Source organism: Nerophis ophidion, linkage group LG24 (genome assembly GCF_033978795.1).
Source record: "Nerophis ophidion isolate RoL-2023_Sa linkage group LG24, RoL_Noph_v1.0, whole genome shotgun sequence".
NCBI classification, from domain to species: Eukaryota; Metazoa; Chordata; class Actinopteri; order Syngnathiformes; family Syngnathidae; genus Nerophis; species Nerophis ophidion.
The window spans coordinates 38,278,956-38,306,455 of NC_084634.1; the positions used below are offsets into that span (position 1 = coordinate 38,278,956).

At 40.2% G+C, this 27,500-nt stretch overlaps 1 protein-coding gene and 1 long non-coding RNA gene across 5 annotated transcripts in view; both read right to left on the reverse strand.

The window, feature by feature from the left end:
• si:ch211-203k16.3 (fibrinogen-like protein 1) overlaps positions 1–21,636 on the reverse strand; it is a 61,509-nt gene extending 39,873 nt beyond the window's left edge. For 2 of the 4 annotated variants that reach the window (XM_061886137.1, XM_061886135.1), the window contains exons 1-3: positions 8,682–8,831; positions 362–529; positions 81–296 (exon numbers count right to left, since the gene is read on the reverse strand). In XM_061886137.1, the coding sequence (XP_061742121.1) occupies positions 81–227 (147 nt within the window). In that variant the 5' untranslated portion in view covers positions 228–296; positions 362–529; positions 8,682–8,831. Of the gene's footprint in view, positions 1–80; positions 297–361; positions 530–8,681; positions 8,832–21,575 lie in introns of those variants that run through there. The other 2 variants (XM_061886136.1, XM_061886138.1) reach the window with 2 other exon arrangements.
• A 360-nt stretch (positions 21,637–21,996) lies between these two features.
• LOC133542155 (uncharacterized) lies at positions 21,997–22,687 on the reverse strand. Its single transcript, XR_009804073.1, has 3 exons — positions 22,511–22,687; positions 22,167–22,324; positions 21,997–22,092 (listed from the first exon to the last, which is right to left on the reverse strand). It is a non-coding gene; the product is annotated as an uncharacterized LOC133542155 (long non-coding RNA).
• Between the last annotated feature and the right edge of the window lie 4,813 nt (positions 22,688–27,500).

Genomic DNA, 27,500 nt, shown 5'->3' on the forward strand with positions numbered 1-27,500 from the left:
ACACTTGTTTAGGGCCAGAAATGCTCGGTTCTGTTCAAGCGTTCCTATAACCCTCATACTGTAAGGCCTGGTGTCCTTACCTGGTTGGTGTACTCGCCACACTGGGCGCCCCCGCCATTGCGCGGAGCGGTGGCGTTGAGCTGCTCGGCTCCGGCCACAGACAGGAGCACCGTGAGGGCACAGAGCGCCGAGCACCGCCCCCACAGGGGGAAGTTAGGGTTGGTCATAGATGCTGGCTAGCGCTCCCCCGTCCTCTTAGCGATGGACTTCTGCAGGTGAGGCTCTGCTGACTCGGCCTACAGCGACAGAAGCGACGTCACTTTGTGCAGCAGAGCGGCAGTCAAGCGGAATGTTCACTGACCTCCGTGGCGGACGATCTCCAACCCCAACGCTGGCCTGCCTTTGGGTGAGGGGTTGTCTCCATGGTACACGGCTCTTTTCTTCTGCGTATCACTCGCCTTCTCTACGTGTGTGTGTGTGTGTGTCGCCTCGCTTTACTTTCGCTAGACATCTTAGTCCCATAATCCACCTGTAAGAGGATTCGGAAGGAGCAAGACGGATGTTAAAATAATGCATGAGCGCATAAGGCAAAACATTCCCTGGGTTTTAGCTAAGATTCTATCTTTGGCTGTTTTAAAGTCCAGCCCTGGATATACTTTTAAAAACACTTCTAGCCTTAAAAAAATTTTTTAAGAGTATATCCAGTAGGGGTGTGGGAAAAAATCGATTCGGATACGAATCGAATACATTATGCGATTCAGAATAAATTCTCATTTTTATAAAAAAATCGATTTCTTTTTTTAGCAATCCAACAAACCACTACACAGCAATACCATAACAATGCAATCCAATTCCAAAACAAAACCTGACCGCGCAAAACTCAGAACTGCAATAAATAGAGCAATTGAGAGAAGACACAAACATGACACAGAACAAACCAAAAGTAGTGAAACAAAAATGAATATTATCAACAGTATCAATATTAGTTATCATTTCAGCATAGCAGTGATTAAAAGTCCCCCATTGACATTATCATTAGACATTTATAAAAATAATAAAAAAGAACAATAGTGTCACAGTGGCTTACACTTGCATGGCATCTCATAAGCTCGACAACACACTGTGTCCAATGTTTACACAAAGATAAAATAAGTCATATTTTTGGTTTGTTTAATAGTTAAAACAAATTTACATTATTGCAATCAGTTGATAAATCATTGTCCTTTACAATTATAAAAGCTTTTTTAGAAGAAGTCTACTACTCTGCTAGCCTGTGAGCAGACTGGGGTAGATCCTGCTGAAATCCTATGTATTGAATGAATACAGAATCGTTTTGAATCGGAAAAATATCGTTTTTGAATCGAGAATCGCGTTGAATCAAAAAAAAATAGATATATTATCGAATCGTGACCCCAAGAATCAATATTGAATCGAATCATGGGACACCCAAAGATTCGCAGCCTTAATATCCAGTATATATGATATTTACTGCAAGTGTGCCTTGCAATAAATATCATTATAATTGATATAATATATAATAATTACAAAACCCAAAACCAGTTTAGTTGGCACTTACTGTAAATGGTAAATAAAAACAGAATACAATGATTTGCAAACCCTTTTCAATAGATATGTCTGATAATGGCTTTTTTGCCGATATTCCGATATTGTCCAACTCTTAATTACCAATACCAATATCAACCGATACCGATGTATACAGTCGTGGAATGAACATTTTATTACGTCTCATTTTGTTGTGATGCCCCGCTGGATGCATTAAACAATGTAACAAGGTTTTCCAAAATAAATCAACTCAAGTTATGGAAAAAAATGCCAACATGGCACTGCCATATTTATTATTGAAGTCACAAAGTGCATTATTTGTTTTAACATGCCTCAAAACAGCAGCTCTGTATTCGGGACATTCTCTCCCTTGAGAGAGCATGAGGAGGTTGAGGTATGCGGGGTTGGGTCGGGGGGGTGTATATTGTAGCTTTGCGAAAGAGTTAGTGCTGCAAGGGATCTGGGTATTGGTTCTGTTGTGTTTATGTTGTGTTACGGTGCGGATGTTCTCCAGAAATGTGTTTGTCATTCTTGTTTGGTGTTGGTTCACACTGTGGCGCATATTTGCAACAGTGTTAGTTGTTTATACGGCCACCCTCAGTGTGACCTGTGTGTGTGAAAAGCCGTAGATATTATGTGGTTGGGCCGGCACGCAAAGGCAGTGCCTTTAAGGTTTTTTGGCGCTCTGTACTTCTCCCTACGTCCGTGTACACAGCAGCGTTTTAAAAAGTAATAAAGTTTACTTTATGATACCGATAATTTTGAAACCAATACCGATAATTTCCGTTATTACATTAAAGCATCTGAATTTCAACCTATATTCAATTGAATAGACTGCAAAGACAAGATATTTAACATTCGAACCGGTAAACTTTATATTTTTTGCAAATATTAGCTCATTTGGAATTTCATGCCTGCAACATGTTTCAAAAAAGGCTGGCACAAGTGGCAAAAAAGACTGAGAAAGGTTCCAAATTCTAGATTGTTTGTCATACGCACAGTTAGACAGTTTGCCGTACAATGAAAATTTTACTTTGCTAGTCCATCCTCCAACAAGTCACATACTACATAGCTAAAATACAAATAAAAATGTTATACACAAGGCACAGTGAGTAACATAACATTATAGCACATTCTGATTCACAGTCCACAGTATAAATATGGAGGTGACATTGGCTCACAGCAGCAGTTAAAAGTGTCTTTAGTGCTCAAAGGTGAAAAGTGTCTACAGTGATGGTTCACAGTTAGGGGGGTGGTCATGGTTGTTGTCTTTTGTTCAAAAGATAAAAGTAAAAAAAAAAAAAGGGGGGGGGGGGGGGGGGGTAGCCGGGGGAGCTAACATTCATAATTTAGCATTCACAACCCTGACGGCCTGTGGGTAGAAACACACCTTCTTATTTAATGTGTTTTCTTTATTTGTAGATTGTCACATCAAAACTATGAATGTACACATGTGGAGTTATGTACTTAACAAAAAAGGTGAAATAACTGAAAACATGTTTTATATTCTAGTTTCTTCAAAATAGCCACCCTTTGCTCTGGTTACTGCTTTGGCATTCTCTCCATGAGCTTGAAGAGGTAGTCACCTGAAATGGTTCTCACTTCACAGGTGTGCCTGAAACTCATGGAGAGAATGCCAAGAGTGCGCAAAAAAGTAATCAGAGCAAAGGGTGGCTATTTTGAAGAAACTAGTTTATAAAACATGTTTTCAGTTATTTCACCTTTTTTCTGTTAAGTACATAACTCCACATGTGTTCATTCATAGTTTTGATGCTTTCAGTGACAATCTACAACGGGACACTTTTGGTCCAAATAATTAATAATTGCCTTTGTTAAATCATAATGTTTGAATAATAATTGTATATATGTTTACTTTTTCTTTGTGAGTGATATTTATATAGCGCTTTTTCTCTAGTGACTCAAAGCGCTTTACATAGCGAAACCCAACATCTAAGTTCCATTTAACCTTCGTTTTAGTTTCTAAATGCATAAAACAACCACATATATTTCTTTTTTTGCATCAAAGCTTTTTTGACTTTGTCAGGAACCTCTATTTCAACAAAACAAAACATTTTTTTTTGTTTTTCACTAAATTCTAAAATGCTGTGGTTGAAATTATCACCTTGGTGTTGTTAGGCTCGGTTTCGACCCAGTTTTAAAAATACGATTATCAAGCAATTAGAGTCAAAACTGAAAATATAGACAGCCAGCTCTTCTCCCAATCATGTGAGCTTTCTCATTTGACCTTGTTATCCAGTACAAAAACAAACAAAGACAGGCATGTTCAGACATGAGAGGTCAATTCCGTATAAAATTATTAAAATGAAAAAAAAAAAAAAAAAATTAAAAACTAATTTATTTAAGAGATGTGTTCTAATACCCCTTAGCAATAATCAGGTAACAAAAAAACCTTTTAATTCATTTATACTATTCTCTTGAGGTTCATTTTACCATTTTTTAAATTGAAATTGAGGGGTGTACTGAAAAAAAAAAGGCCCAATGGCCCACACCAAAAATATTAAAACTAATATTTTCATGGATAAGGAAGCCTAACAAGGTAACCAAGAGAAGAGAAACAAATTGGATGATAGATAATCGTTTTTAGTGTATTTTACAGCTGATTTAAGACATGGGTCAAAATCGACCCGTTAAAATAAGAGATGGTAACAGAAAGCTAACACAAGAGGAAGGTTAAACCAGTGTGGGTGGCACTGGGAGCAGGTGGGTAAAGTGTCTTGCCCAAGGACACAACGGCAGTGACTAGGATGGCGGAAGTGGGAATCGAACCTGCAACCCTCAAGTTGCTGGGACGGCCACTCTACCAACCGAGCTATACCGCCCCGGTTAGCATTTATAGTTTCAAGCGTTTTAAAGCATTCCAAAAGTATTTTGTTGTGTGCACTGCAAATTTTCCAACTCCATAGAACTGTGGTGATGCACATATTCATACTAATATTGTATATGGATATTTAGAAAGATTAGATCACTTAAACAAAAGTGTTATAATCCGACAAATAAATATATATTTTTTTAATTTCAGGAGGAGAAGCTGTTCCAGACCTTTAACTATAACTGTTATACGTCAAATATATACTGTATACATGTGTTGTTTAGACAAAAAATGACTGTGGATATTTTAAATACAAACCAGTATCCTGTCATTTCATGTGGTTGTGTGTGCATACTGTATATTCTTATATTTTAAGCCCACAAGTAAACCCTGGTGCAGGCAGAATAATCCAATATGCAGTAGTCTACAGTATATGGCTAACAAGGGTCCAGGTGAGTGGGTGCATGTTGTGTGTTTATCCTATTATGGCTCCAAGCTGTTAGTTCTGCCTATTTGGGTTGGCAACATACTTGACCTGGAAGACACTGCCAATGCCATCACCATTTAATAGCCCATAACCATACCCATGTACCAAGACTCCATCTTTAAATCCTGCTTTGTTTGTGAATGACTAGAGAACCTCAGAGAGATGTCCACTTGCACTGGAACTTGTTTGAAGCCACATGGTGGCGCAATAATACAAGTTTAGCACTCTCCAGGCTGTTTTGTTTGCTTCGAAACCCAATTATACAATTACGTGTCCTAACTGGTCACATTATTGGGTACACCTGCACAGGCTGAAATTCTGCCTTGGCATGATAAATAATTGAAAAATAGTTGAACACTCATGACCTCATTTATGTCTCTAAAGCAGGGGAGTCCAACCTTTTTGACTGGGGAGCCGCAGTGGGCTAAAAATATTTGGCCAGGGGCCAAAAGCCAACTGCATGCAAAGTAATCACACCCACGCATATATAAATTTTATATCTATATATATATATATACATTATATATATATATATATATATATATATATATATATATATATATATATATATATATATATACATACACATACATTATATATATACATACACATGCATACATATATATACACATACATACATATATATATATACCTACATACATATATACACACACATATATATACATACATGCATATATACATACATACATGCATATATACATAATATATATACATACATTATAAACACATATATTTACATACATATATACATTATATATACACACACATATATATATACACACGTATACACAACTATACATATATACATACACACAAACATATACATATATGTATATATTATATATATGTGTGTGTATATATATGTATATATATATGCACACACACATTCATATATATATATATATATATATGTACACATTTACATATATACATATATATATATATATATATATATATATACACACACACATATATATGTATGTATATCCATCCATCCATTTCTACCGCTTATTTCCTTTTGGGGTTGCGGGGGGCGCTGGTGCCTATCTCAGCTACAATCGGACGGAAGGCGGGGTACACCCTGGACAAGTTGCCACCTCATCACAGTATGTATGTGTATTTCATTTATATTCCGTCTATTTGTATTTGTGTTTGACTTTGTCTTCTACTTTTACTAAGTAACATTATTTTGTTTTTTATGGGGATTCAAAGATTCAGTCTGTTTTTGTCAAACCATCTTTTGAATTTGTTCATTTCTTGTTATTATTTGTATTAACTTCTGTGTGTTCTCACCTGAACAAAGCACAGTTGTGTCATCCGCAAATAATACTAATTTAAATATTTTGTAACTTTACAAATGTCATTTGTATAGAGATTGAATTATTTAGGTCCTAGTATTGAATCCTGGAGGTACACCACAGGATATATTTAGCGTTGTAGATGTGTGTTCCCCTAGCTCAGTTGAATGAGTCATATTGGACCAAAAACACAAAAAAAAAAATCTGTCTTGAGCCGCAAAAAATTAAAAGCCATATTACATACAGACAGTGTGTCATGAGATATAAATTGAATTAAGAGGACTTAAAAGGAAACTAAATGAGCTCAAATATAGCTACAAATGAGGCATAATGATGCAATATGTACATACAGCTAGCCTAAATAGCATGTTAGCATCGATTAGCTTGCAGTCATGCAGTCACCAAATATGTCTGATTAGCACTCCACACAACTCAATAACATCAACAAAACTCAACTTTGTGCATTCAAGCACAAAATGAGACAGAAAAAGAAGTGGCATAAAACACGTCCGAGAAAGTTGGAGAAAGGACAAAATAGCGCTTGCCAAATACTCAAATTAGTGAAGCATGTTTAATACAAACAGTGTGCTTTATAACAATTGGGGAGGTTTGTGTTATTTTTGTCCTCCTACAGAAACCATATTAAAACAAAAAAAATATTTTCCCCTCATTTTTTTCCATTTTTCATACATTTTTGAAAAAGTTCCAGAGAAAGTCGGAGAAAGTCTTACATGTAAACCAGGGGTGTCCAAACTTTTTCCACTGAGGGCTGCACACTGAAAAATTAAAGCAAGCAGGGGCCAATATATGTATAAAAAATATACATTTAGGCCTCCAGTCAGTTAAGATCCTGGGGACCCCAAAGGGTTTTGGTTAAAAAATATATTAAAAGTGTGTCATTATTCAGTATTATTATTTGAATTATTATTAAAGTTTTCAATCTCTAGATCAACATTAGGAAAAAAAAATTGAAAAAACAAAAAATATGCCATATTTTCACCCAATAACTTTTTTAGCTGGATTATTTGAGATTATATAATAATTGGAGCCTTAATTTTGGATTTTGATTCATTATTTTTTGAGCAATGACACTTAAAAACAAATCACACTAAAATAATTGGGGATCCTAAAGTGTCCTACTCATTAAAGTGTTAAAAAATTAATTATACTTTTTTTTACTGTTTACTTTTAGCACAATAATCTCGTGATCAACTTCCGATATATCCATCAATTTTAAGTGTTATTGTTGTTTATTTTTGTTTGTTTTAAGCCCTTCTTTAAAAAAAACAACTCAGTTTTTTATATGGCAAAACACAAAATATGCAACATTTTCCCCCAAAAATATCCCAAAGTGGAATATTTAATATGACGTAATTGGAGCCTTGAATATGTCAATAATTCAAAATGATATTGATTTTGATTCATTATTATTTTTTAAAGAAAGAAACAGCCTGCATGGCAGCTTCATGTTATTAAAGCATTGCAACATTTTCTTCTTACATTTCACCTGTTTGCTCTTTTATATAACTTTTCCATCCATTTTCTACCGCTTATTCCATTTTTGGGGTTGCGTGGGGGCACTGGCGCCTATCTCAGCTACAATCGGGCGGAAGGCGGGCTACACCCTAGACAAGTCGCCACCTCATTGCAGGGCCAACATAGATAGACAAAGAGATATCACTTTTTATGTTTGAAATTTTTTTCAATTGTATTTTTAAAATTTGCCGTGGGACCGTTAAAAAAATGACCCGCGGGCCGCACTTTGGACACCCCTGATGTAAACAAACTACGGTGAGTTCAAGGACCGCCAAAATTAGTAGGACAAAACGGCGCTCGCCAAATACTCGAATCAGTGAAGCATGTTTAATATAAACAGTGTGCTTTATAACAATTTGGGAAGTTCGTGTCAGGTTTGTCCTCCTGCAGAAACCATATTAAAACAAAATATGTAATTTTTCCCCCTAATTTTTTTCCATTTTTGAAAAAGCTCCAGAGAGCCACTAGGACGGCGCTAATGATGCGGCTCTAGAGCCTCGGGTTGCCGGCACCCGCCCTAGCTTAATTTATTATATCCTGTTCGTTAAATAACTTCTTATCCAGTTTAAGACTCTGATGCCATATTGTTCTAGTTTTTGGATTCAAATATTTTGATTAATTGTGTCAAATGCAGTGACACCTTTCATGAACTCAACTCGCCTTAATGTGTGTTCCTAAATGTGTTTGACGTTTTAGATGAAGACAGCAGTTATGATTTTGGGCATAGTTTTTTCACATTCTCTAAACTCATATTTCCCAGCAGGCACAAGATATTAAACCTGTTAGGTTCTGGTAAATGCGTGAACCCCAGGTGCAGAAGCGGAAGGCAGAGAGCGGAATTAGGAGGTTTTTGCAGCCATAGATTGTTTAGCAGTTAACTAGTGGAGATGACACCGAAAAACAATTACCATAACAACTAAGGAATATCAAAAAGACACAAAATAACCTAAGTGGAGAAGTCCGGCTGGAGGTGAGGAGAAGCAGCACCGATGCAGGGGAGACTCCGGAGTGTAGTTAGTCATACAGGAGCCAGTGGAGCTGATGTGGGAAAGCGTGGACGACACCAGTGTCACTCAGCTGCAACCCCTCAACTAGAGAGGCTGATGAGGCAATCAGCCTCAGGTGCGCCCTGAGGCCACACCTCCAGCCGGCTTGAGAATGCCGTTTTGTGGGTGGTCTTATTAATTTCCTCATCCAGAAACAACAACACCGGAAATGTGCACTTAAGATGTGACTTTAAGGTTCTACTACTTAGGTATAAAATACTTCACAGTCTAGCTCCATCCTATCTTGCAGATTGTATTGTACCATATGTCCCGGCAAGAAATCTGCGTTCAAAAGACATCGACTTATTAGTGATTCCTAAATCCCCAAAAAAAGTCTGCGAGCTATAGAGCGTTTTCCGTTCGGGCTCCAGTACTCTGGAATGCCCTCCCGGTAACAGTTCGAGATGCTACCTCAGTAAAAGCATTTAAGTCTCATCTTAAAACTCATCTGTATACTCTAGCCTTTAAATAGACCTCCTTTTTAGACCAGTTGATCTGCCGCTTCTTTTCTTTTTTCTCCTATGTCCCCCCCTATGACCATGGATGAAGCACTGGCTGTCCAGTCGAGACCCAGGATGGACCGCTCGCCTGTGTATCGGTTGGGGACATCTCTACGCTGCTGATCCGCCTCCGCTTAGGATGGTTTCCTGTGGATGGGACTCTCGCTGCTGTCTTGGATCCGCTTTGAACTGAACTCTCGCGGCTGTGTTGGAGCCACTATGGATTGAACTTTCACAGTATCATGTTAGACCCACTCCACATCCATTGCTTTCGGTCCCCTAGAGGGGGGGGGGGTTGCCCACATCTGAGGTCCTCTCCAAGGTTTCTCATAGTCAGCATTGTCACTGGCGTCCCACTGGATGTGAATTCTCCCTGCCCACTAGGTGTGAGTTTTCCTTGCCCTTTTGTGGGTTCTTCCGAGGATGTCGTAGTCGTAATGGTTTGTACAGTCCTTTGAGAGATTTTTGATTTAGGGCTATATAAATAAACATTGATTGATTGATTGAAATGTGTCGCGTAAAAAACTTGTCCGACCGGAACACTCTAATAACTAAAGTTCCTTGGATGAATAATTACTCACTACACCGGTATGTTTTAGCACTTTCATGGCGAGTTTACTGACGGATATAAGTAAGAACTTTACACTACTTTATATTAGAAATGGCAACAGAGGAAGATGAATGTCTTATAAGAAGAAGAAGAAGCTTATCGACTACGGTGTCGGCACTGACTACAAAGGCAGGTGTGCGCAAATTTTCAGGACTTATGCAGATCCCAAACAAAGATGAGCAGGTACTAGAAGGTAAAAAAAGTTATTTTGCATAATATCGTGAAACAAAATGCCCAATAATATATCTTACCTTATACATACACCACAATGATACTGGTATGTTGAAGCACAGTACAATACATCAAGAGGTGCGACCTCATAGCTTACCAAAGTTGTACTAATACATTTTGATAAGATTTTTGAGCACCGTGACGAATGTTTTATATTTTCAATGGAACATATACAATTTTAGTGTTGTTTATTTGAGTCATATTAGACTTAGACTTCCTTTTTACTGTCATTCAAATTTGAACTTTACAGTACAAATAAGAACTAAATTTCATATTGCAGTCTAAATTAGGGATGTCCGATAATATCGGAATACCGATATTATGGGCCAATAAATGCTTTAAAATGTAAATTATCTGTATTGGTTTCATGTTTATCGATATCGGTTCCATCAAGTAAAATTCATGATTCTTTAACACGCCGCTGTGTACACGGACGTAGAGAGAGTAACAGAACATCAATAATCCTTAAAGGCATTGCCTTTGTCCAACATTATCTATAGCTTCTCACGCACACAAGTGAATGCAATGCATACTTGGTCAACAGCCATACAGGTCACACTGAGGGTGGCAGTATAAACAACTTTAACACTGTTACAAATATGGGCCACACTGTGAACCCACACCAAACAAGAATGACAAACACATTTGGGGAGAACATCCACACCGTAACACAACAGAACAAATACCCAGAACCCCTTGCAGCACTAATTTTTCCAGGACGCTACATTATACACCCCCCCCCGCTACCACCAACCCCGCCCACCATGCTCAGGGAGACCATGTCCCAAATTCCAAGCTGCTGTTTTGAGGCATGTTAAAAAAAATAATGCACTTTGTGACTTCAATAATAAACATGGCAGTGCCATGTTGGCATTATTTTTCCATAACTTGAGTTGATTTATTTTGGAAAACCTTGTTACATTGTTTAATGCATCCAGCAGAGCATCACAACAAAATTAGGCACAATATTGTGTTCATTCCACGACTGTGTATATCTGTATCGGTTGATACCGGTATCGGTAATTAATCCCATTAAATATCGGATATCGGTAAAAATGCCATTATCGGATATCTCTAGTCTCAATGTATCTCTTATGTGTGACTGCCATCATATTGCAGTCCACACGTATCTCTCATGTATGACTGCCATCTACCGGTCACATTTATCATTTCACCATGTACCAAATAAAATAACTTCGAGGTCGGTAAGCAAAACCAGAATTATTCCGTACATCAGGCGCACCGAGTTATCAGGTGCACTATCGAGTTTTCAGAAAATGGAACGATTTTAAGTGCGCCTTAAAGTCCGAAAATTACGGTGAAAACATATTGCTGCGAGTTAAAAGCATGAAGAAACAGAAGCTCACAAGTTTTGTTGAGGATTGATGTTCCTTCTTTTGCATTATTTTCATTCCTCAGTTTTATTTCTTTACACTTCTACCTTCATTTATGTTTGTAAGTCTGACAGTATAGAAATAAAATAAACATAAAGATATAACATCCATTGTGTATTTTACATAAATAATGTTCACAAGCGGTGGGAAAATGGATGGATGGATGGAATGTTTGCTGTGTATGTTACATGAATAAAATAGGTTTATTCTTAATATATTCACACAATACACTGCACATTTTTACACATATAGAAATTTCACACCATCCATCCATCCATTTTCTACCGCTTATCCCTTTTGGGGTCGCGGGGGGTGGGGGGTTGCTGGAGCCTATCTCAGCTGCTTTGGGGTGGGAGGCAGTGTACACCCTGGACACCAAACATTGCACACTGTATGTGACTCATCACAGTTAAACCTAAGGTGTAGAGTTGTCGCCCTCTACTGGTCAAATTTAGGGCCACATGTATTAAACAAGCTTTACTCAAGACAGATATCAATACGACCAATAGTACAAAAGACATCCATCCATCCATTTTCTACAGCTTGTCCCTTTTGGGGTCGCGGGGGGTGCTGGAGCCTATCTCAGCTGCAATCGGGCGGAAGGCATGTACACCCTGGACAAGTGGCCACCTCATCACAGGGCCAACACAGATAGACAGACAACATTCACACACTAGGCACCATTTAGTGTTGCCAATCAACCTATCCCCAGGTGCATGTCTTTGGAGGTGGGAGGGGCCTATCCCCAGGTGCATGTCTTTGGAGGTGGGAGGGGCCTATCCCTAGGTGCATGTCTTTGAAGGTGGGAGGAAGCCAGAGTACCCGGAGAGGACCCGCGCAGTCACGGAGAGAATATATAAACTACGCACAGAAAGATCCCAACTTAGGACCTTCGTATTGTGAGGCAGAAGCACTCACCCCTCTTCCACCGTACCGCCCCAAGTCAAATCAAACTTTATTTATATAGCACTTTTCATACACAGGTAAGTGGTGAGTGATATTGTTAAACGGGCGGCATAGCTCGGTTGGTAGAGTGGCCGTGCCAGCAACTTGAGGGTTGCAGGTTCGATTCCCGCTTCCGCCATCCTAGTCACTGCCATTGTGTCCTTGGGCAAGACACTTTACCTACCTGCTCCCAGTGCCACCCACACTGGTTTAAATGTAACTTAGATATTGGGTTTCACTATGTAAAGCACTTTGAGTCACTAGAGAAAAGCGCTATATAAATATAATTCACTTCACATCTATAGTATATATACAATGGGATACACATTATTTTCAAGTATTTTATATATATATATATACATATACATATATGTATATATATATATATATATATACAAAGTATATATACACATAAATTATCCATTCATGAATGAGTATATCCGTTCAACCACCGTGTTCAATGGAGAAGTCTGATCTACAAAATTTGCAAGTAGCATACCTCTTCTCCTTCGAACTGTCCTGGATAAACTGAAATTAATTTTTTTCCAATAATTTTTCGAACTTACAGGCGTACTTCTTCTTCTTACTCGTCGTCGCCATTAATGTTCTTCGTTCTTCTGCTTCGTCTCCGTTATGTTTTTTGGACATTACTACTTGCCGTGGTTTTGAAGCAATGCATGGTGGGATTCCGGATGTTGTGTGTCAATGTACTAATGTGCCGGCTGGAATAAACACACGCTGACAAATAGCTCTGTGCCTGCCTACTTTATGGGTTATAGATAAAGCTATGGATAACATAGGTGAGAGAGGACGCTAAAGGCACGCCCCCAATATTGTTGTCCGGGTGGAAATTGGCAGAAATTCAGAAGAATGATTTTCTGGAGGGGCACTGAAATTCGTGAGTCTCCCGGGAAAATGGATACACAATGCCAAAATGAGCAATGATATTGCCTAATTGAAGCCGTAATATTGTGATATTATTAGGCCTACTTTTAATTGAGTATGCGTACTTTTTCAACATTTCGTGCTGTTTCTGAGCCCCTGTATCGGGCTTTGCAGGTTTTTCCAGGCCTTCCACCAGAAAAAGGTGCCATGAGAGCAACAAAAAAACGAATCAGTAACAATGGTCAACTTTAAGTTTCCCATGATGCCCCTTCCTTCAAAGTTAAAGTTAAAGTACCACTGATAGTCACACACACACTCAGTGTGGTGAGATGACTCTCTGCAAGCTGTTGTGAAAACATTGATATCTTGCAACAATCAAAACTTTATTGCTCATCCCTAGCAGCGTCCCCGCTAAATGACACATGGCTCTTAAGTACGCATCAGTAACGAGGTCGATGCTGATTTTTTCCCCACTGATAATTTCTGCATCGTGAACTGTGAAGTGCTTATCGAGACATCCGCAATCACAGCATGTGGCGCCACTCCAGCAGCTCGCAGATTGCTGAATGTTTCATAAATGTTTCTCCCGTTCCTCGATGACGTCAACTGCTGTTCTGTTGACCGCATTGTCCACGGCAGCGGACTGCCTGCTCCTTCTCATTATTGAGAGCGGAGGCTCCTTTATATCACAACACGGGACGGATTTATTGCTGAGTGGGGTGTAAAGAAAGGCAAGGCTGGTAAAATGAAATGGCTAAAGAGGTCAAAGCTGCCAATGTTGCTAACATATAAAACTAGAGGTATCCGATAATGGGTTTTTTGCCCATATCCGATATTGTCCAACTCTTAATTACCGATTCCGATACCAACCGATACCGATATATATACAGTGGTGGAATGAACACATTATTATGGCTAATTTTGTTGTGATGCCCCGCTGGATGCATTAAACAATGTAACAAGGTTTTCAAAAATAAATCAACTCAAGTTATGGAAAAAATGCCAACATGGCACTGCCATATTTATTATTGAAGTCACAAAGTGCATTTTTTTTAACATGCCTCAAAACAGCAGCTTGGAATTTGGGACATGCTCTCGCTGAGAGAGCATGGGGAGGTTGAGGTGGGGTAGCAAGGGGTGTATATTGTAGCGTCCCGGAAGAGATAGTGCTGCAAGGGGTTCTGGGTATTTGTTCTGTTGTGTTACGATGCGGGTGTTCTCCCGAAATATGTTTGTCATTCTTGTTTGGTGTGGGTTCCGTGTGGCGCATATTTGTAACAGTGTTAGTTATTTATACGGCCACCCTCAGTGTGACCTGTATGGCTGTTGACCAAGTATGCATTGCATTCACTTGTGTGTGTGAAAAGCCGTAGATATTATGTGAATTAAGGTTTATTGGCGCTCTTTACTTCTCCCGACGTCCGTGTACCACTCCGTACAGCGGCGTTTTAAAAAGTCATAAATTTTACTTTTTGAAACCGATACCGATAATTTCCGATATCACATTTTAAAGCATTTATCGGCCGATAATATCGGCAGTCTTATATTATCGGACATCTCTATATAAAACATGAGTGTATATTTCCGTCCTTTAAGCACATTTATCAGCGACATTCAGTCAGGCCTTTCATTGTACCAAATATCCATCCATCCATCCATTTACATATACATATATATACACATATATATATATATATATACATATATATATACATATATATATATATATATATATATATATATCCATCCATCCATCCATTTTCTACCGCTTATTCCCTTTCGGGGTCGCGGGGGGCGCTGGCGCCTATCTCAGCTACAATCGGGCGGAAGGCGGGGTACACCCTGGACAAGTCGCCACCTCATCGCAGGGCCAACACAGATAGACAGACAACATTCCCACTCACATTCACACACTAGGGCCAATTTAGTGTTGCCAATCAACCTATCCCCAGGTGCATGTCTTTGGAAGTGGGAGGAAGCCGGAGTACCCGGAGGGAACCCACGCATTCATGGGGAGAACATGCAAACTCCACACAGAAAGATCCCGAGCCTGGATTTGAACCCAGGACTGCAGGACCTTCGTATTGTGATGCAGACGCACTAACCCCTCTGCCACCGCGATATACCAAATATCAAAAAGAATGATGACGCAAAATTAGGAATGGCACCCTTTTCCGGGTGAAAACCATGGACTCAGACTTGGAGGTGCTGATTCTCATCCCAGTCGCTTCACACTCGGCTGCGAACCAATCCAGTGAGAGCTGAAGGTCCCGGTCAGATGAAGCCATCAGGACCAAATCATCTGCAAAAAGCAGAGACCTAATCCTGCAGCCACCAAACCGGATCCCCTCAACGCCCTGACTGCGACTAGAAATTCTGTCCATAAAAGTCATGAACAGAATGGGTGAAAAAGGACAGCCTTGGCGGAGTCCAACCCTCACTGGAAACGTGTCTGACTTACTGCCGGCAATGCAGACCAAGCTCTGACACTGACCATACAGGGAGCGGACCACTACAATCAGACAGTCCGATACCCCATATTCTCTGAGCATTCCCCACAGGACTTCCCAAGGGACACGGTGGAATGCTTTGTCCAAGTCCACAAAGCACATGTAGACTGGTTGAGAGTATAGAGCTGGTCTACCGTTCCACGACCAGGACGAAAACCACATTGTTCCTCCTGGATCCAAGGTTTAACTATCCGGCGTAGCCTCCTCTCCAGTACACCTGAATAGACCTTACCGGGAAGGCTGAGGAGAGTAATCCCACAATAGTTGGAACACACCCTCAAGTTTCCCTTCTTAAAGAGAGGAACCACCAGCCGGTCTGCCAATCCTAAAATTAAATTAAAATTAAAATACCATCATATTGATGGTATTTTAATGAAAATGGGAAGAGGTTTCGCCACGGTCAGGAAGTGCTCCACCTCCTTGACATCCTCAACAATGGGTCAAGTCATACAGTCCTTGGTTTTCTGTCATCTTCATTACTGTCCTATAATATGGTCCGCTACGACTAAGTCTGACCTGAACAAACTGCAACTTGTTGAACAAAAGATGCATTATAGTCTCCTTATGTTCTTTACAACTATCTTTACACATAATTTTAAAGTTAAAAAAATATGTCTGTGCCTCACCAGGTATGAACTTCATTGCACGTCACCAACATTAAAGTGATAAATTATTGATGATTTTGTTTTTTTCCTCTGTATCCTACCTTCTCCTTTGTCTGCACCTGTGTGTTCAGTGAGTCGTCCTCGGCAAGGGGCGGACCTTGAGGCAGAAACTGCTCGCAATTAGCCCGCCGGCATTTAGGCTCGTCACTGACAGATTGGCCTAGCCGTTTAATGTATCCTGAACCTCTCTCGTGCCTGCGCCTGTTTCACCTCACCAGGCATGGTACGTTGTCGCTACTTAGTCCTGAATTCCCTAACCTCTTCTGTGTTTGTTTCCTAGCCTCCCTGAGGTAAAGGGGATTCTTTTGTTGGACTCTTGCCCTGCTCAGTGCGCCCTGGTCTTTTCTCCTGCCGATCACTGAGGAACCTATTTTGTCCAGGTTACATGGCGCGCACTTCTGCCCCATCTCCCTTGGTTATCCAATTTCTCTAATTAAATGTTTTCATTTTTGTAATTCCACCTTGTCTCCCGTCTCTGCATCCTGGGGTCACCCCAATTTGACCAAGACCTTAAGAGATTTATCTCTAATTTAACTATTTACTGGAGTGTGCACAAGTTGAGAACAGGAACTGAACAAAAGTGTTAGTAGTTGCTATAATTGGAGCTCAGCTTCTTCCTACTTTTTTCCGGACATGTTGTAAAAATAAACTGGAAATTGTGATGTAGCGTGTTGTGACTGTAAACCTAAACCATAAAAAAGTAACATTTTGGCATGCATAGTGTACTCCGTTTGCTTTGTTCCCGCCATGTTATGTTCCCGCCATGGAGAGCCTGCAGTGCTAATGACGCGCATGACAGTGTTTTTGTCATCAAGTGAGAAGTAAATGAATGTATTGTGACTAAATATGCTAAATCACAGCTCAGCGCTACTCACACTGAATTACTGCGGCAGTTCAGGCTGCTAATCGTTTTGCAGTTTTCTTGTGTATTACATTTTCAGACAAGGTTAGAAGGACTAGAGCAGGGATGTCAAAATCAAGGGCCCGCGGGCCGGATCCGGCGTGATCTATGGCCCTGGGGATGATATTTGATTAGTATTAGAACCGGCCCGCGGGCCACAGCCGCCTGCTGCTGCTTTGCATGCACTTTCTTGGATGTTGAGCTATCTATCAGGAAGATCACAGAGAGTGTGTTCTAATGGTAGCCTATCTGAAGTACAATTACTGCGGCGTGCCTCAAGGAAGCTGTTTAGGTCCTTGTGGAGAGGCGGAGCCGGCAGCGAGGCAGGGTACACCGTAGCCGAGCTCAAGATGGTGTGGCCGGCAGTCCGACAGCAAGGCAGGGCACGCCGGAGCCCAGCTCAAGATGGCGGCGAGCAGCCGTGGACTGCGAGCAAGCAACGAGGCTGGGCGCGCCAGAATCAACCCCGCAAACATTATCAGGTGCGTGGGTCGCCCAGCTTTGCACGATTTAAATCTCCTCTCGCACTTTATAAAAGGGCAGCGGCCGTAAACGCCGGGGAAAGAGACGGAGAGAGAAGGAGCTAGAAGCAAGCGGATGCTAAACGAGAGCGAGAGAGAGCGACAGGTGATTAGACAAAAACTCTCAGCCGTGTCATCTACGCACCTGTCTCTAATCTCGTAGCCGGTTTTGCCACACCCCACTTCGCTACAGGTCTGCAGGCCACACCCACCAAAGTCCTTTACTTTTTATTATTTTTACTAATGATCTTCCCTGTGTTACAACAAACACCAATATGGTTATGTTTTCATAACATGGTCACTACTGCCTAGTTTCTCTTATTATACCGTATTTCCTTGAATTGCCGCCGGGGCGTTAACTAATTTAACACCTCTTCTCACTCTGGCGTTTACCAAAGGCATTCGGTAAAGGCAAGCATGCGCTAATTATTTTAAAACTTCCTCTCACTCTGGCGCTTACATAAGGCATGCGGTAAATTTAGGCCTGCGCTTATAAATGTGAGTGTGATGTAAAGATACCATCATGAAAAGCACATTTAATAAAAAAAAACGTTATTATAGTCTTACCTTTCCTTCTAAATGAAGTCCATGCGCAGCAGCTCCTGATCAAAAGCATCGATAACTTGTTTATAGAAGTCTTCCTTATCTTTCTTCAGTTTTTAAAAGTCTCTCTGTCTCGATGGAGATCTTCCTTTATTACCTCCTGCTTCGATTGAAAGTCCAGCATAGAAAACTGTTTTATTTTAGATATGTAATCCTCCATGTTAAAAGTGCAAGCGAGAGGAAAAAATAAACAATCGCTGCTCACTCTTGCAGCTTGTTGTCACTTCTTCTGCAGCCAAATAGTCGCAAGAAGGATCACTAGCGCCCTCTACCACCAGGAGGCAGGAGTCACTTAATGCCACATATTTGACACACGCAGCTACGGTATATTAATAAAACATAGCTGCTTACTGTTCTTTTTAGCATATTCAATAGCTTGGACCTTAAATCCTACTGAATAGCTCTTAATATTCTTCCCTTTATGCGATTTCAAATGATTGAAATCGGCCTCCTCTATTTTGAAAATGATGACAGGTGAAGTGTCACTCGTGATGTGACGAGTTTGACCCGGCGGAAATTCTAGGAATGCAATTATAAAAATAATATTTTGTGAAACGAGTTTGACCCGGCGTTAATCCTGAGCCGGCGGTAACGCTAAGCATGCGCTAATTGTTTTGCGAAACGAGTTTGACCCGGCAGTAATTCTAGGCAGGCGCATACTATACTATATAATTCAAGGAAATACGGTATTCTTATTTTACTGTTATATTTTTATTCCCATTGTTGCTTTTTATTTTTCATTAATATATTTCTCTATTTTGTTTCCATTTATACCCCCATTATTTACTTTTTAAATTGATCTCAACTCTGTACACTGCTGCTGGAATTTGTAATTTTCCCAAAGGAACTCTCCTGAAGGAATCAATAAAGTACTATCTATCTATCTATCTATCTATTTATCTATCTATCTATCTATCTATCTATCTATCTATCTATCTATCTATCTATCCATCTATATCTCTATCTATCTATCCATCTATCTATCTATCTATCTATCTATCTATCTATCTATCTATATATCTATCTATCTATCTATCTATCTATCTACAGTATCTATCTATCTATCTATCTATCTATCTATGCCGATGACTCAACTCTGTACTGTACTGCCTCTACCTTAAACGACCTAGAAAACAACTTAAATCAGGACCTGGAGAGAGTGTCACGCTGGGAAAATGATTGTGAATGTTGACAAAACAAAAAGCATTCTTTTTGGATCCAGGCAGATGCTTGTTGATGACCCTCAGCTTCATATTTCAGTATCAGATACACCTATTGAGCAGGTCAAAAAAGCCAAACTGCTTGGTGTGCTATTAGACAGTCTACTGTCATGGTCCCATCATACTGATGGTATTTTAATGAAAATGTGAAGAGGCTTAGCCATGGTCAGGAAGTGCTCCACCTTCTTGACATCCTCAACAATGGGTCAAGTCATACAGTCCTTGGTTTTCTGTCATCTTCATTACTGTCCTATAATATGGTCCGCTACGACTAAGTCTGACCTGAACAAACTGCAACTTGCATTGGAGTCTCCTTGTGTTTCTTAGAACTATCATGTTAGATCAATCACCAGATTACTTTTACAAACAGTTTTTAAAATCAACTAACACATATTCATGACACTAGGAATGCCAGCAATGGCTATTTGGCACTTCCTGCTCCCAGGACCAATCCCTCAAACATGCAGTCATGTATAGATGTATATTCTTCTGGAATGGGTTGCCATCTCACATTAATCTCTAACAAAGTAAATTGTCATTCAAGACAGCTTTGTAGATACACTTATTGCAGCTGCCCACATGACGTGAATTTTTCATACTGGGTTTAACTAGCTTTTTTATCTTATGTTGTATTATTCCATTGTTTGTTTGGTAATGCATGTATTCTTTGTATGCTCCTATATGGAACCCAGGAGGACGACTAGTCGCTTTGGCGTCAGCTAATGGGGATCCATTCAATAAACAATTAACTAATAGTCCATTAGTGTTGGCGATAGGAATTTTTTAAATGGGGTCCCAGGCACCCCATCCATCCGTTTCTACCGCTTGTCCCTTTCAGGTTTGCGGGGGATGCTGGAGCCTATCTCAGCTGCATTCGGGCAGAAGGCGGTGTACACCGTGGACAAGTGGCCACCTCATCACAGGGTCAACACAGATAGACAGACAACATTCACACACTAGGGACCATTTAGTGTTGCCAATCAACCTATCTCCAGGTGCATGTCTTTGGAGGTGGGAGGGGCCTATCTCCAGGTGCATGTCTTTGGAGGTGGGAGGAAGCCGGAGTACCAGGAGGGAACCAACGCAGTCAAGGGGAGAACATGAAAACTCCACACAGAAAGATCCCGAGCCCGGGATTGAACTCAGGACCTTCGTATTGTGAGGCATATGTACTAATCCCTGCGACACCGTGCTGCCCACCACCAAGTCATAAAAATGGGGTCCCACAATACATTTTTGGGGTCCCACTTGCTTTGTAAGCGTCTTGAAAACAAATGATAAATGTATGCATTATCCTGTTATGTCTCACATTCTATATTGTGTTTTGGAATAATATTGTCATAAACGTTAATTTCATAAAAAAAAAAAAAAATGTTGGTGACGATGCTGTCATGTCTTGTGATTATGTTTTGTTTACTTATGTTCTGTTTTGCTTAAGACTCCATTGTTTCCTGCTTTTGCACTTCCTTGTTTGCTCTGTTTCCATGCCAACCCATAAGTTTTCACCTGTCCCCATATCATGCACCTGTTTTAAATAACCATAGTATTATTTAAGCCACAGTTACCAGGTAATCAGCCTGGCAACATCACCTCCTTCCCACGTCTACCACCTGCTAAGCACCTTGCAATGATCAATGTCCCGTTCACAGTTCCATGTCAACTAAGTTTTTGTTTATAGTCATAGTTAATTTCCTTTGTGCTAGTCTCTTGTTTTTCATTAGTCAAATTTGTTCTCAGCCATTGTGCGCGCCTTTTGTTTGCTTCCTTTTTTGTAGTTTGTTAGTGTAAAATAAAAAGAAATGTCTCTACCTTCACGCCGTTTACATTCCATTCGCTTGGCACCTCGGGAAAACAATCCACGTCCAAGTTCGAGTCGTGACAGATGCAGAGACGGCTGGTTTGGTGCAGGAAAACATAATTTGAAGTGAATTATATTGATATAGCACTTTTTCTTTAGTGACTCAAAGCGCTTTTACATAGTGAAAGCCAATATCAAAGTTACATTTAAAGCAGTGTGGGTGGCACTGGGAGAAGGTGGGTAAAGTGTCTTGCCCAAGGACACAACGGCAGTGACTAGGATGGCGGAAGCGGGAATCGAACCTAGAACCCTCAAGTTGCTGGGACAGCCTCTCGACCAACAGAGTTATGCCACCCACTGCAAACTCACGCACTCCTGCTGCTTTCTCGTCATTGTTTTGTAAAATCTTGCACTCGGCTGCCCTTTTTGATTACCTCTCGAAGTAGTGTGAAGAAACCCATCCATCCATCCATTTCCCACTGCTTATCCCTTTTGGGGTCGCCGGGCGTGTTTCAACGATTCCTACAGCTGAAAACAACACAAGCATAGGGCATTTTTTTTCTACGAGAAAGGTAACATTTTGCAAATGTTCACACGCATACCTTAATTGTTTCCAAACGGTGCATGTCACACGGCAGTAAAACGGCGGATCAAACAAAACAGAAGTCATCGTCATGGACCCGATAGCAGCCGAAGCTCGCTCTCCAATCAGCTAGACAGACTCAATAAACCCACGGTGACCTTTGGTGAATTTAAGAAACTGAAACAATAACAAAAAAACGGCATTAATATGAACACTTGTAAACATGTTAGCATATTCTCTAATGCTAACAACGCTTGCTTGATTACATTGCAATAGCACGTACAAGTATGCATGAAAATACTCCTGCAAACATCGCATATGGGACAGTTTAGTAAGTACAAATTGTTTTACTGTAAAACTTACAACAGTTGCTTGGAAAGATGAATGAAGAATCCCTTTGAGCAGAACGCTATGGATGAATACTTCCGGTCCAAGGAGCGAAACAGGCAGTACATTTTCAACCTGCAGTACCTACAGTGAGCCAACTCGTCCAAGAGATGGCGCCATAGTACAAAGAATAACAAACGCTTTTTAGCATGTCTGTCGGTGTTATTTGAAAAAATATTTGTTGTATACTTAACATTAGGGCCGTTAGCGAAGAAAAATCCATAAATTAGCTGCACCGCTTCATAGGCTGCAGGGTTCAAAGCGTCGGAAAAAAGTAGTGAGAATATACAGTATATATTAGCGATGTCCGATAATAGGTTTTTGCCGCTATTCCGATATTGTCCGACTCTTAATTACAGATTCCGATACCAACCGATACCGATACATACAGTGGTGGAATGAACACATTATTATGCCTCATTTTGTTGTGATGCCCCGCTGGATGCATTAAACAATGTAACAAGGTTTTCCAAAATAAATCAACTCAAGTTATGGGAAAAAATGCCAACATGGCACTGCCATATTTATTATTGAAGTCACAAAGTGCATTATTTTTTTTAACATGCCTCAAAACAGCAGCTTGGAATTTGGGATATGCTCTCCCTGAGAGAGCATGAGGAGGTTGGGCTGCGGGGGGGTGTACATTGTAGCGTCCCAGAAAAGTTAGTGCTGCAAGGGGCTCTGAGTATTTGTTCTGTTGTGTTACGGTGCGGGTGTTCTCCCGAAATGTGTTTGTCATTCTTGTTTGGTGTGGGTTCACAGTGTGGCGCATATTTGTAACAGTGTTAAAGTTGTTTATACGGCCACCCTCAGTGTGACCTGTATGGCTGTTGGCCAAGTATGCCTTGCATTCACTTGTGTGTGTGAAAAGCCGTAGATATTATGTGATTGGGCCGGCACGCAAAGGCAGTGCCTTTAAGGTTTATTGGCGCTCTGTACTTCTCCCTATGTCCGTGTGCCACTCCGTACAGCGGCGTTTCAAAAACTCATACATTTTACTTTTTGAAACCGATACCGATAATTTCTGATATTACATTTTAAAGCATTTATCGGCCAATAATATCGGCAGTCCGAAATTATCGGACATCTGTAGTTTTATTAATTTCACTTTTCATAAACAGACATGTGGTGAGTGATATTATTGGACATCTTTAGTATATATACAATGGGATACACACATACTTACCAACCTTGAGACCTCCAAATTCGGGAGATGGAGGGTGGAACAGGCAACCAGAAACAGGCAAACTGGAAACAGGAAACCGGAAACAGCAAACAGGAAAACTGGAAATAGCCAACAGGATACAGCTAACAGGAAACCAAGAAACTAGGAGCGAGGAGACAGCAAACTGCAAATAGCTACTGTATCAAGAACCAGGATACAGCTTACAGCTACAACGACAATACTCCAGCACTGACTGGAGGGAAAAGCAGGTTTAGATAGCACCCGGCTGATTGACACCAGGTGTGGCCAGGTGCCAATCAGCCGCAGCTAAGGGGAAACAGGGCTCAGGGAGAAAAGCAGGAAACAACCAAAATAAAAGCGCTGATAGGAAATAAAGACAAACACAAAGGAAAAACTAAAAGTTAACCAAACTGTCAGGGACAAGCCTGACAAAAATAATACAAAACAAAACTAATTTTTATGCATATGTAAATGCATTCAGCTATAAACATTCATTTACATTCTTCTTCCCTTTGTGGATCTAAACTTTACCGCTGCCGGTATTTTTTTCCATATTTTTATTGTAATATTTTCAGAATGTGTTTGTTCTATTTTTGGCCAAAGTAAGTCGAAGACAACAAACTGAATTTGTCTTTATTTTTTTAGTTTCAATGCCATTGTCGAACTGTTTTATTCAGACTTTACTTCAATCAATAACGGAGCAGCATTTCCTCATCCGGAAACTACAACAACGGAAATGTTTCCCGTGAAAAAACATCGGACCGGAACTTTGTAATAACTAAAATTCCTTGGGTGAATAATCAAACTTACTACACCGGTATGTTTTAGTGCTTTCATGGCGAGGTTACTGACAGATACAAGTAAGAACTTTACACTACTTTATATTAGAAATGGCAACAGCGGAGGATAAATGTCCCATAACAAGAATATGGAAGAAAAGAGGAAGCTTATCGACTACAACAACGGACGCGTGTAATTTTTCAGGATTTATGCAGATTCCAAATACAGATCAACTGGTAACACAAGGTAAGAAAAGTTGCTTTTGCATAATATTGCCAAACAGAACGCCAGATAATATCTCTTACCTTATACACACACCATAATAATACTCCTATGTTTAATGCGCCTACAATCCATCAAGAGGTCCGGCTTCATAGAATAGAACAGAGATTTATTAGTCATTGTGGAGAGGGGCGTGTTCCACGCGTCCCCTGCGGGCGGGGTGTGTGCAGGGGCCGGCCATGAAGCAGCCAACAGGTGAGTGGATACCTCAGCTGGAACGAGTTATCTAATCACCTGTTCCCTTTATTAGCAGCGCTGGAGACCATGAAGGGAGAGAGACATGAGGACGCAGGAGGACGCAGGAGGACGCAGGACAGAGGCACAGAGACGAACAAGAGACAGCTGAAAAGCTGGACAGACGGACAGTTGTGTAAAGTAAAAGATGTATGTCAAACCTGAGAAGCTGAACAGACGGACAATTGTGTAAAGTAAAAGATGTATTAAATACTGTGTCAAACCTGTATCCTGAGCTGTGTGATACTGTGGTCAGAAGAAGCCGGGCGAGACGCAGGAAACCTCCACAGTCATTATTACAGTGAACAGATTCAAAGAACAACAAAATTGGAGCAGATCCCCTATGGTGCATACACAATAATTTAGTAATATAAATAGTAAATAAAAAGATAAAAAGAAGATATTTATCTATATATATGTATATCGCCACACACATGCATATATACACATAACATTATTGCACATTATAGTCCGAAAAAATAAAAAGACATGACACATGAGGATATGACGGACACATTGTGCTCACTCAGGCCTGTTTAATGCTAAAAGTCGTACTGAAACATTTTGATGGATTTTTGAGCGTTGTGTGTAATGTTCTGTATTTTCAATGAAACATATAAAATGCATGTGTAGTTTACTTGAGTCATATTGCCATCATATTGCAGTCTACACGTATCTCTTATGTTTGACTGCCATCTACTGGTCACACTTATCATTACACCATGTACCAAATAAAATTGCTTCATGGTCGGTAAGAAAAAACAGAATTATTCTGTACATTGGGCGCACCGGGTTATAAGGCGCAGTCAAATTTTGAGTAAAAAAAATGATTTTAAGTGCGCTTTATAGTCCGGAAAATACCGTAATGTTAGTGAATCGTTTTGTAACCCATGTATCGAGATTCATATCGAAATGCCATTGAAGACCAAGATGCACACACCTAATATATATATATACATATATATATATATATACATATATATATATATATATACATATATATATATATATACATATATATATATATATATATATATATATATATACATATATACATATATATATACATATATATATATATATATATATATATATATATATATATATATATATATATATATATATATATATATATATAAACCTGCTCTCAACTGTGAAAAGCACAGGGCGCCAGTGGCGGACTTGCCAATTCTGGAGTTCTATGGCAAATGCCAATCGAGCTACACGGTTCTAAGCAGTGAGCACAGGGCACACTACAGGACGTGGTGCCCTGAGAACACCCTCCTGAAGTCTGTTTCTGACTGTTGGGTCAGAGACATTCACACCAGTAGCATGCTGGAGGTCATTCTGTAGGGCTCTGGCAGTGCTCAAACTGTTTTCTTGCACAAAGCAGCAGATATCGTGGTGGAAGACTGTACATAGAGTACAGTCGACGCGTCACTCCTCAAATTGAGCAAAATTTTATCCTGTCCGTTTATTTCCTTGCTTCTTGTCTGTTGTAATATATGTCATCGATGACAGATAAGAGTATAAATTACTTAAACTCAAGAATGAGTTTTTAACAGTTCTTTGCCTGGATTTAGTCCCCTCCAAAGTTTGTCATTGTATCCCATAAAGTTTAGGTTTTTCCTTGCCGGGATGTGGAATCTGAGCCGAGGAGGTCGTCGTGGCTTGTGCAGCCCTTTGAGACACTTGTGATAAAGGGTTATATAAATAAATTGATTGATATCGGTCGTGCTGATGGAATGAGGACCGTCTCCGTCCCTGTCCAGCTCTCCTAGAGTAACTGCCTGTCTCCTGGAATCTCCTCCATGCTCTGGAGATTGTACTGGGAGACACATCGAATCTTCTTGCAACAACACGCATGGATGTGCCATCCTGGAGGAGTAGGACAATCTGCGTAACTTCAGGAGTGTTAAGAAATCGCCTCATGCTCCCAGTCGTGATAATGACTCGAGCTAAAGCCAACACTTGTGGAAAAACAGTTAAAAAAGATGAAGAGGTAGGAACTTGAAATGGCCTCCACCTGCAAAACCAGTCCTGTTTTGGGGGCCATCTCGTTGTTGCCCCTTTAGTGCACCTGTTGTTAATTCCGTCAACACCAATGCAGCTGAGACTGATTAACAACCCCCTCTGCCACGTACCTGACCAAAACCTTATCAGAAAAGTGCAATTGAATCCATGCCATACCCTGATAATAAACTGTTCCTTTATTTTTTTTGAGCAGTGTATATTAGGTGTGTAACGGTACGTTTATTTGTATTGAACCGTTAAGGTACAGGGGTTCCGCTTCGGTTCGGACGTGCACCGAACGAGTTTCCACACGAACATATGAAGTAGCTAAAGTCCTAACAAGCTGCTCCGCTTCGTTCTGCCTCTGGTAACAGCCAATCAGCAGTGCGTATTCAGAGCGGTAACAACTAATCAGCAGTGCGTATTCAGAGCGCATGTACTCAGCGCTTCAGCGTCAAGCAGATAGGTGTT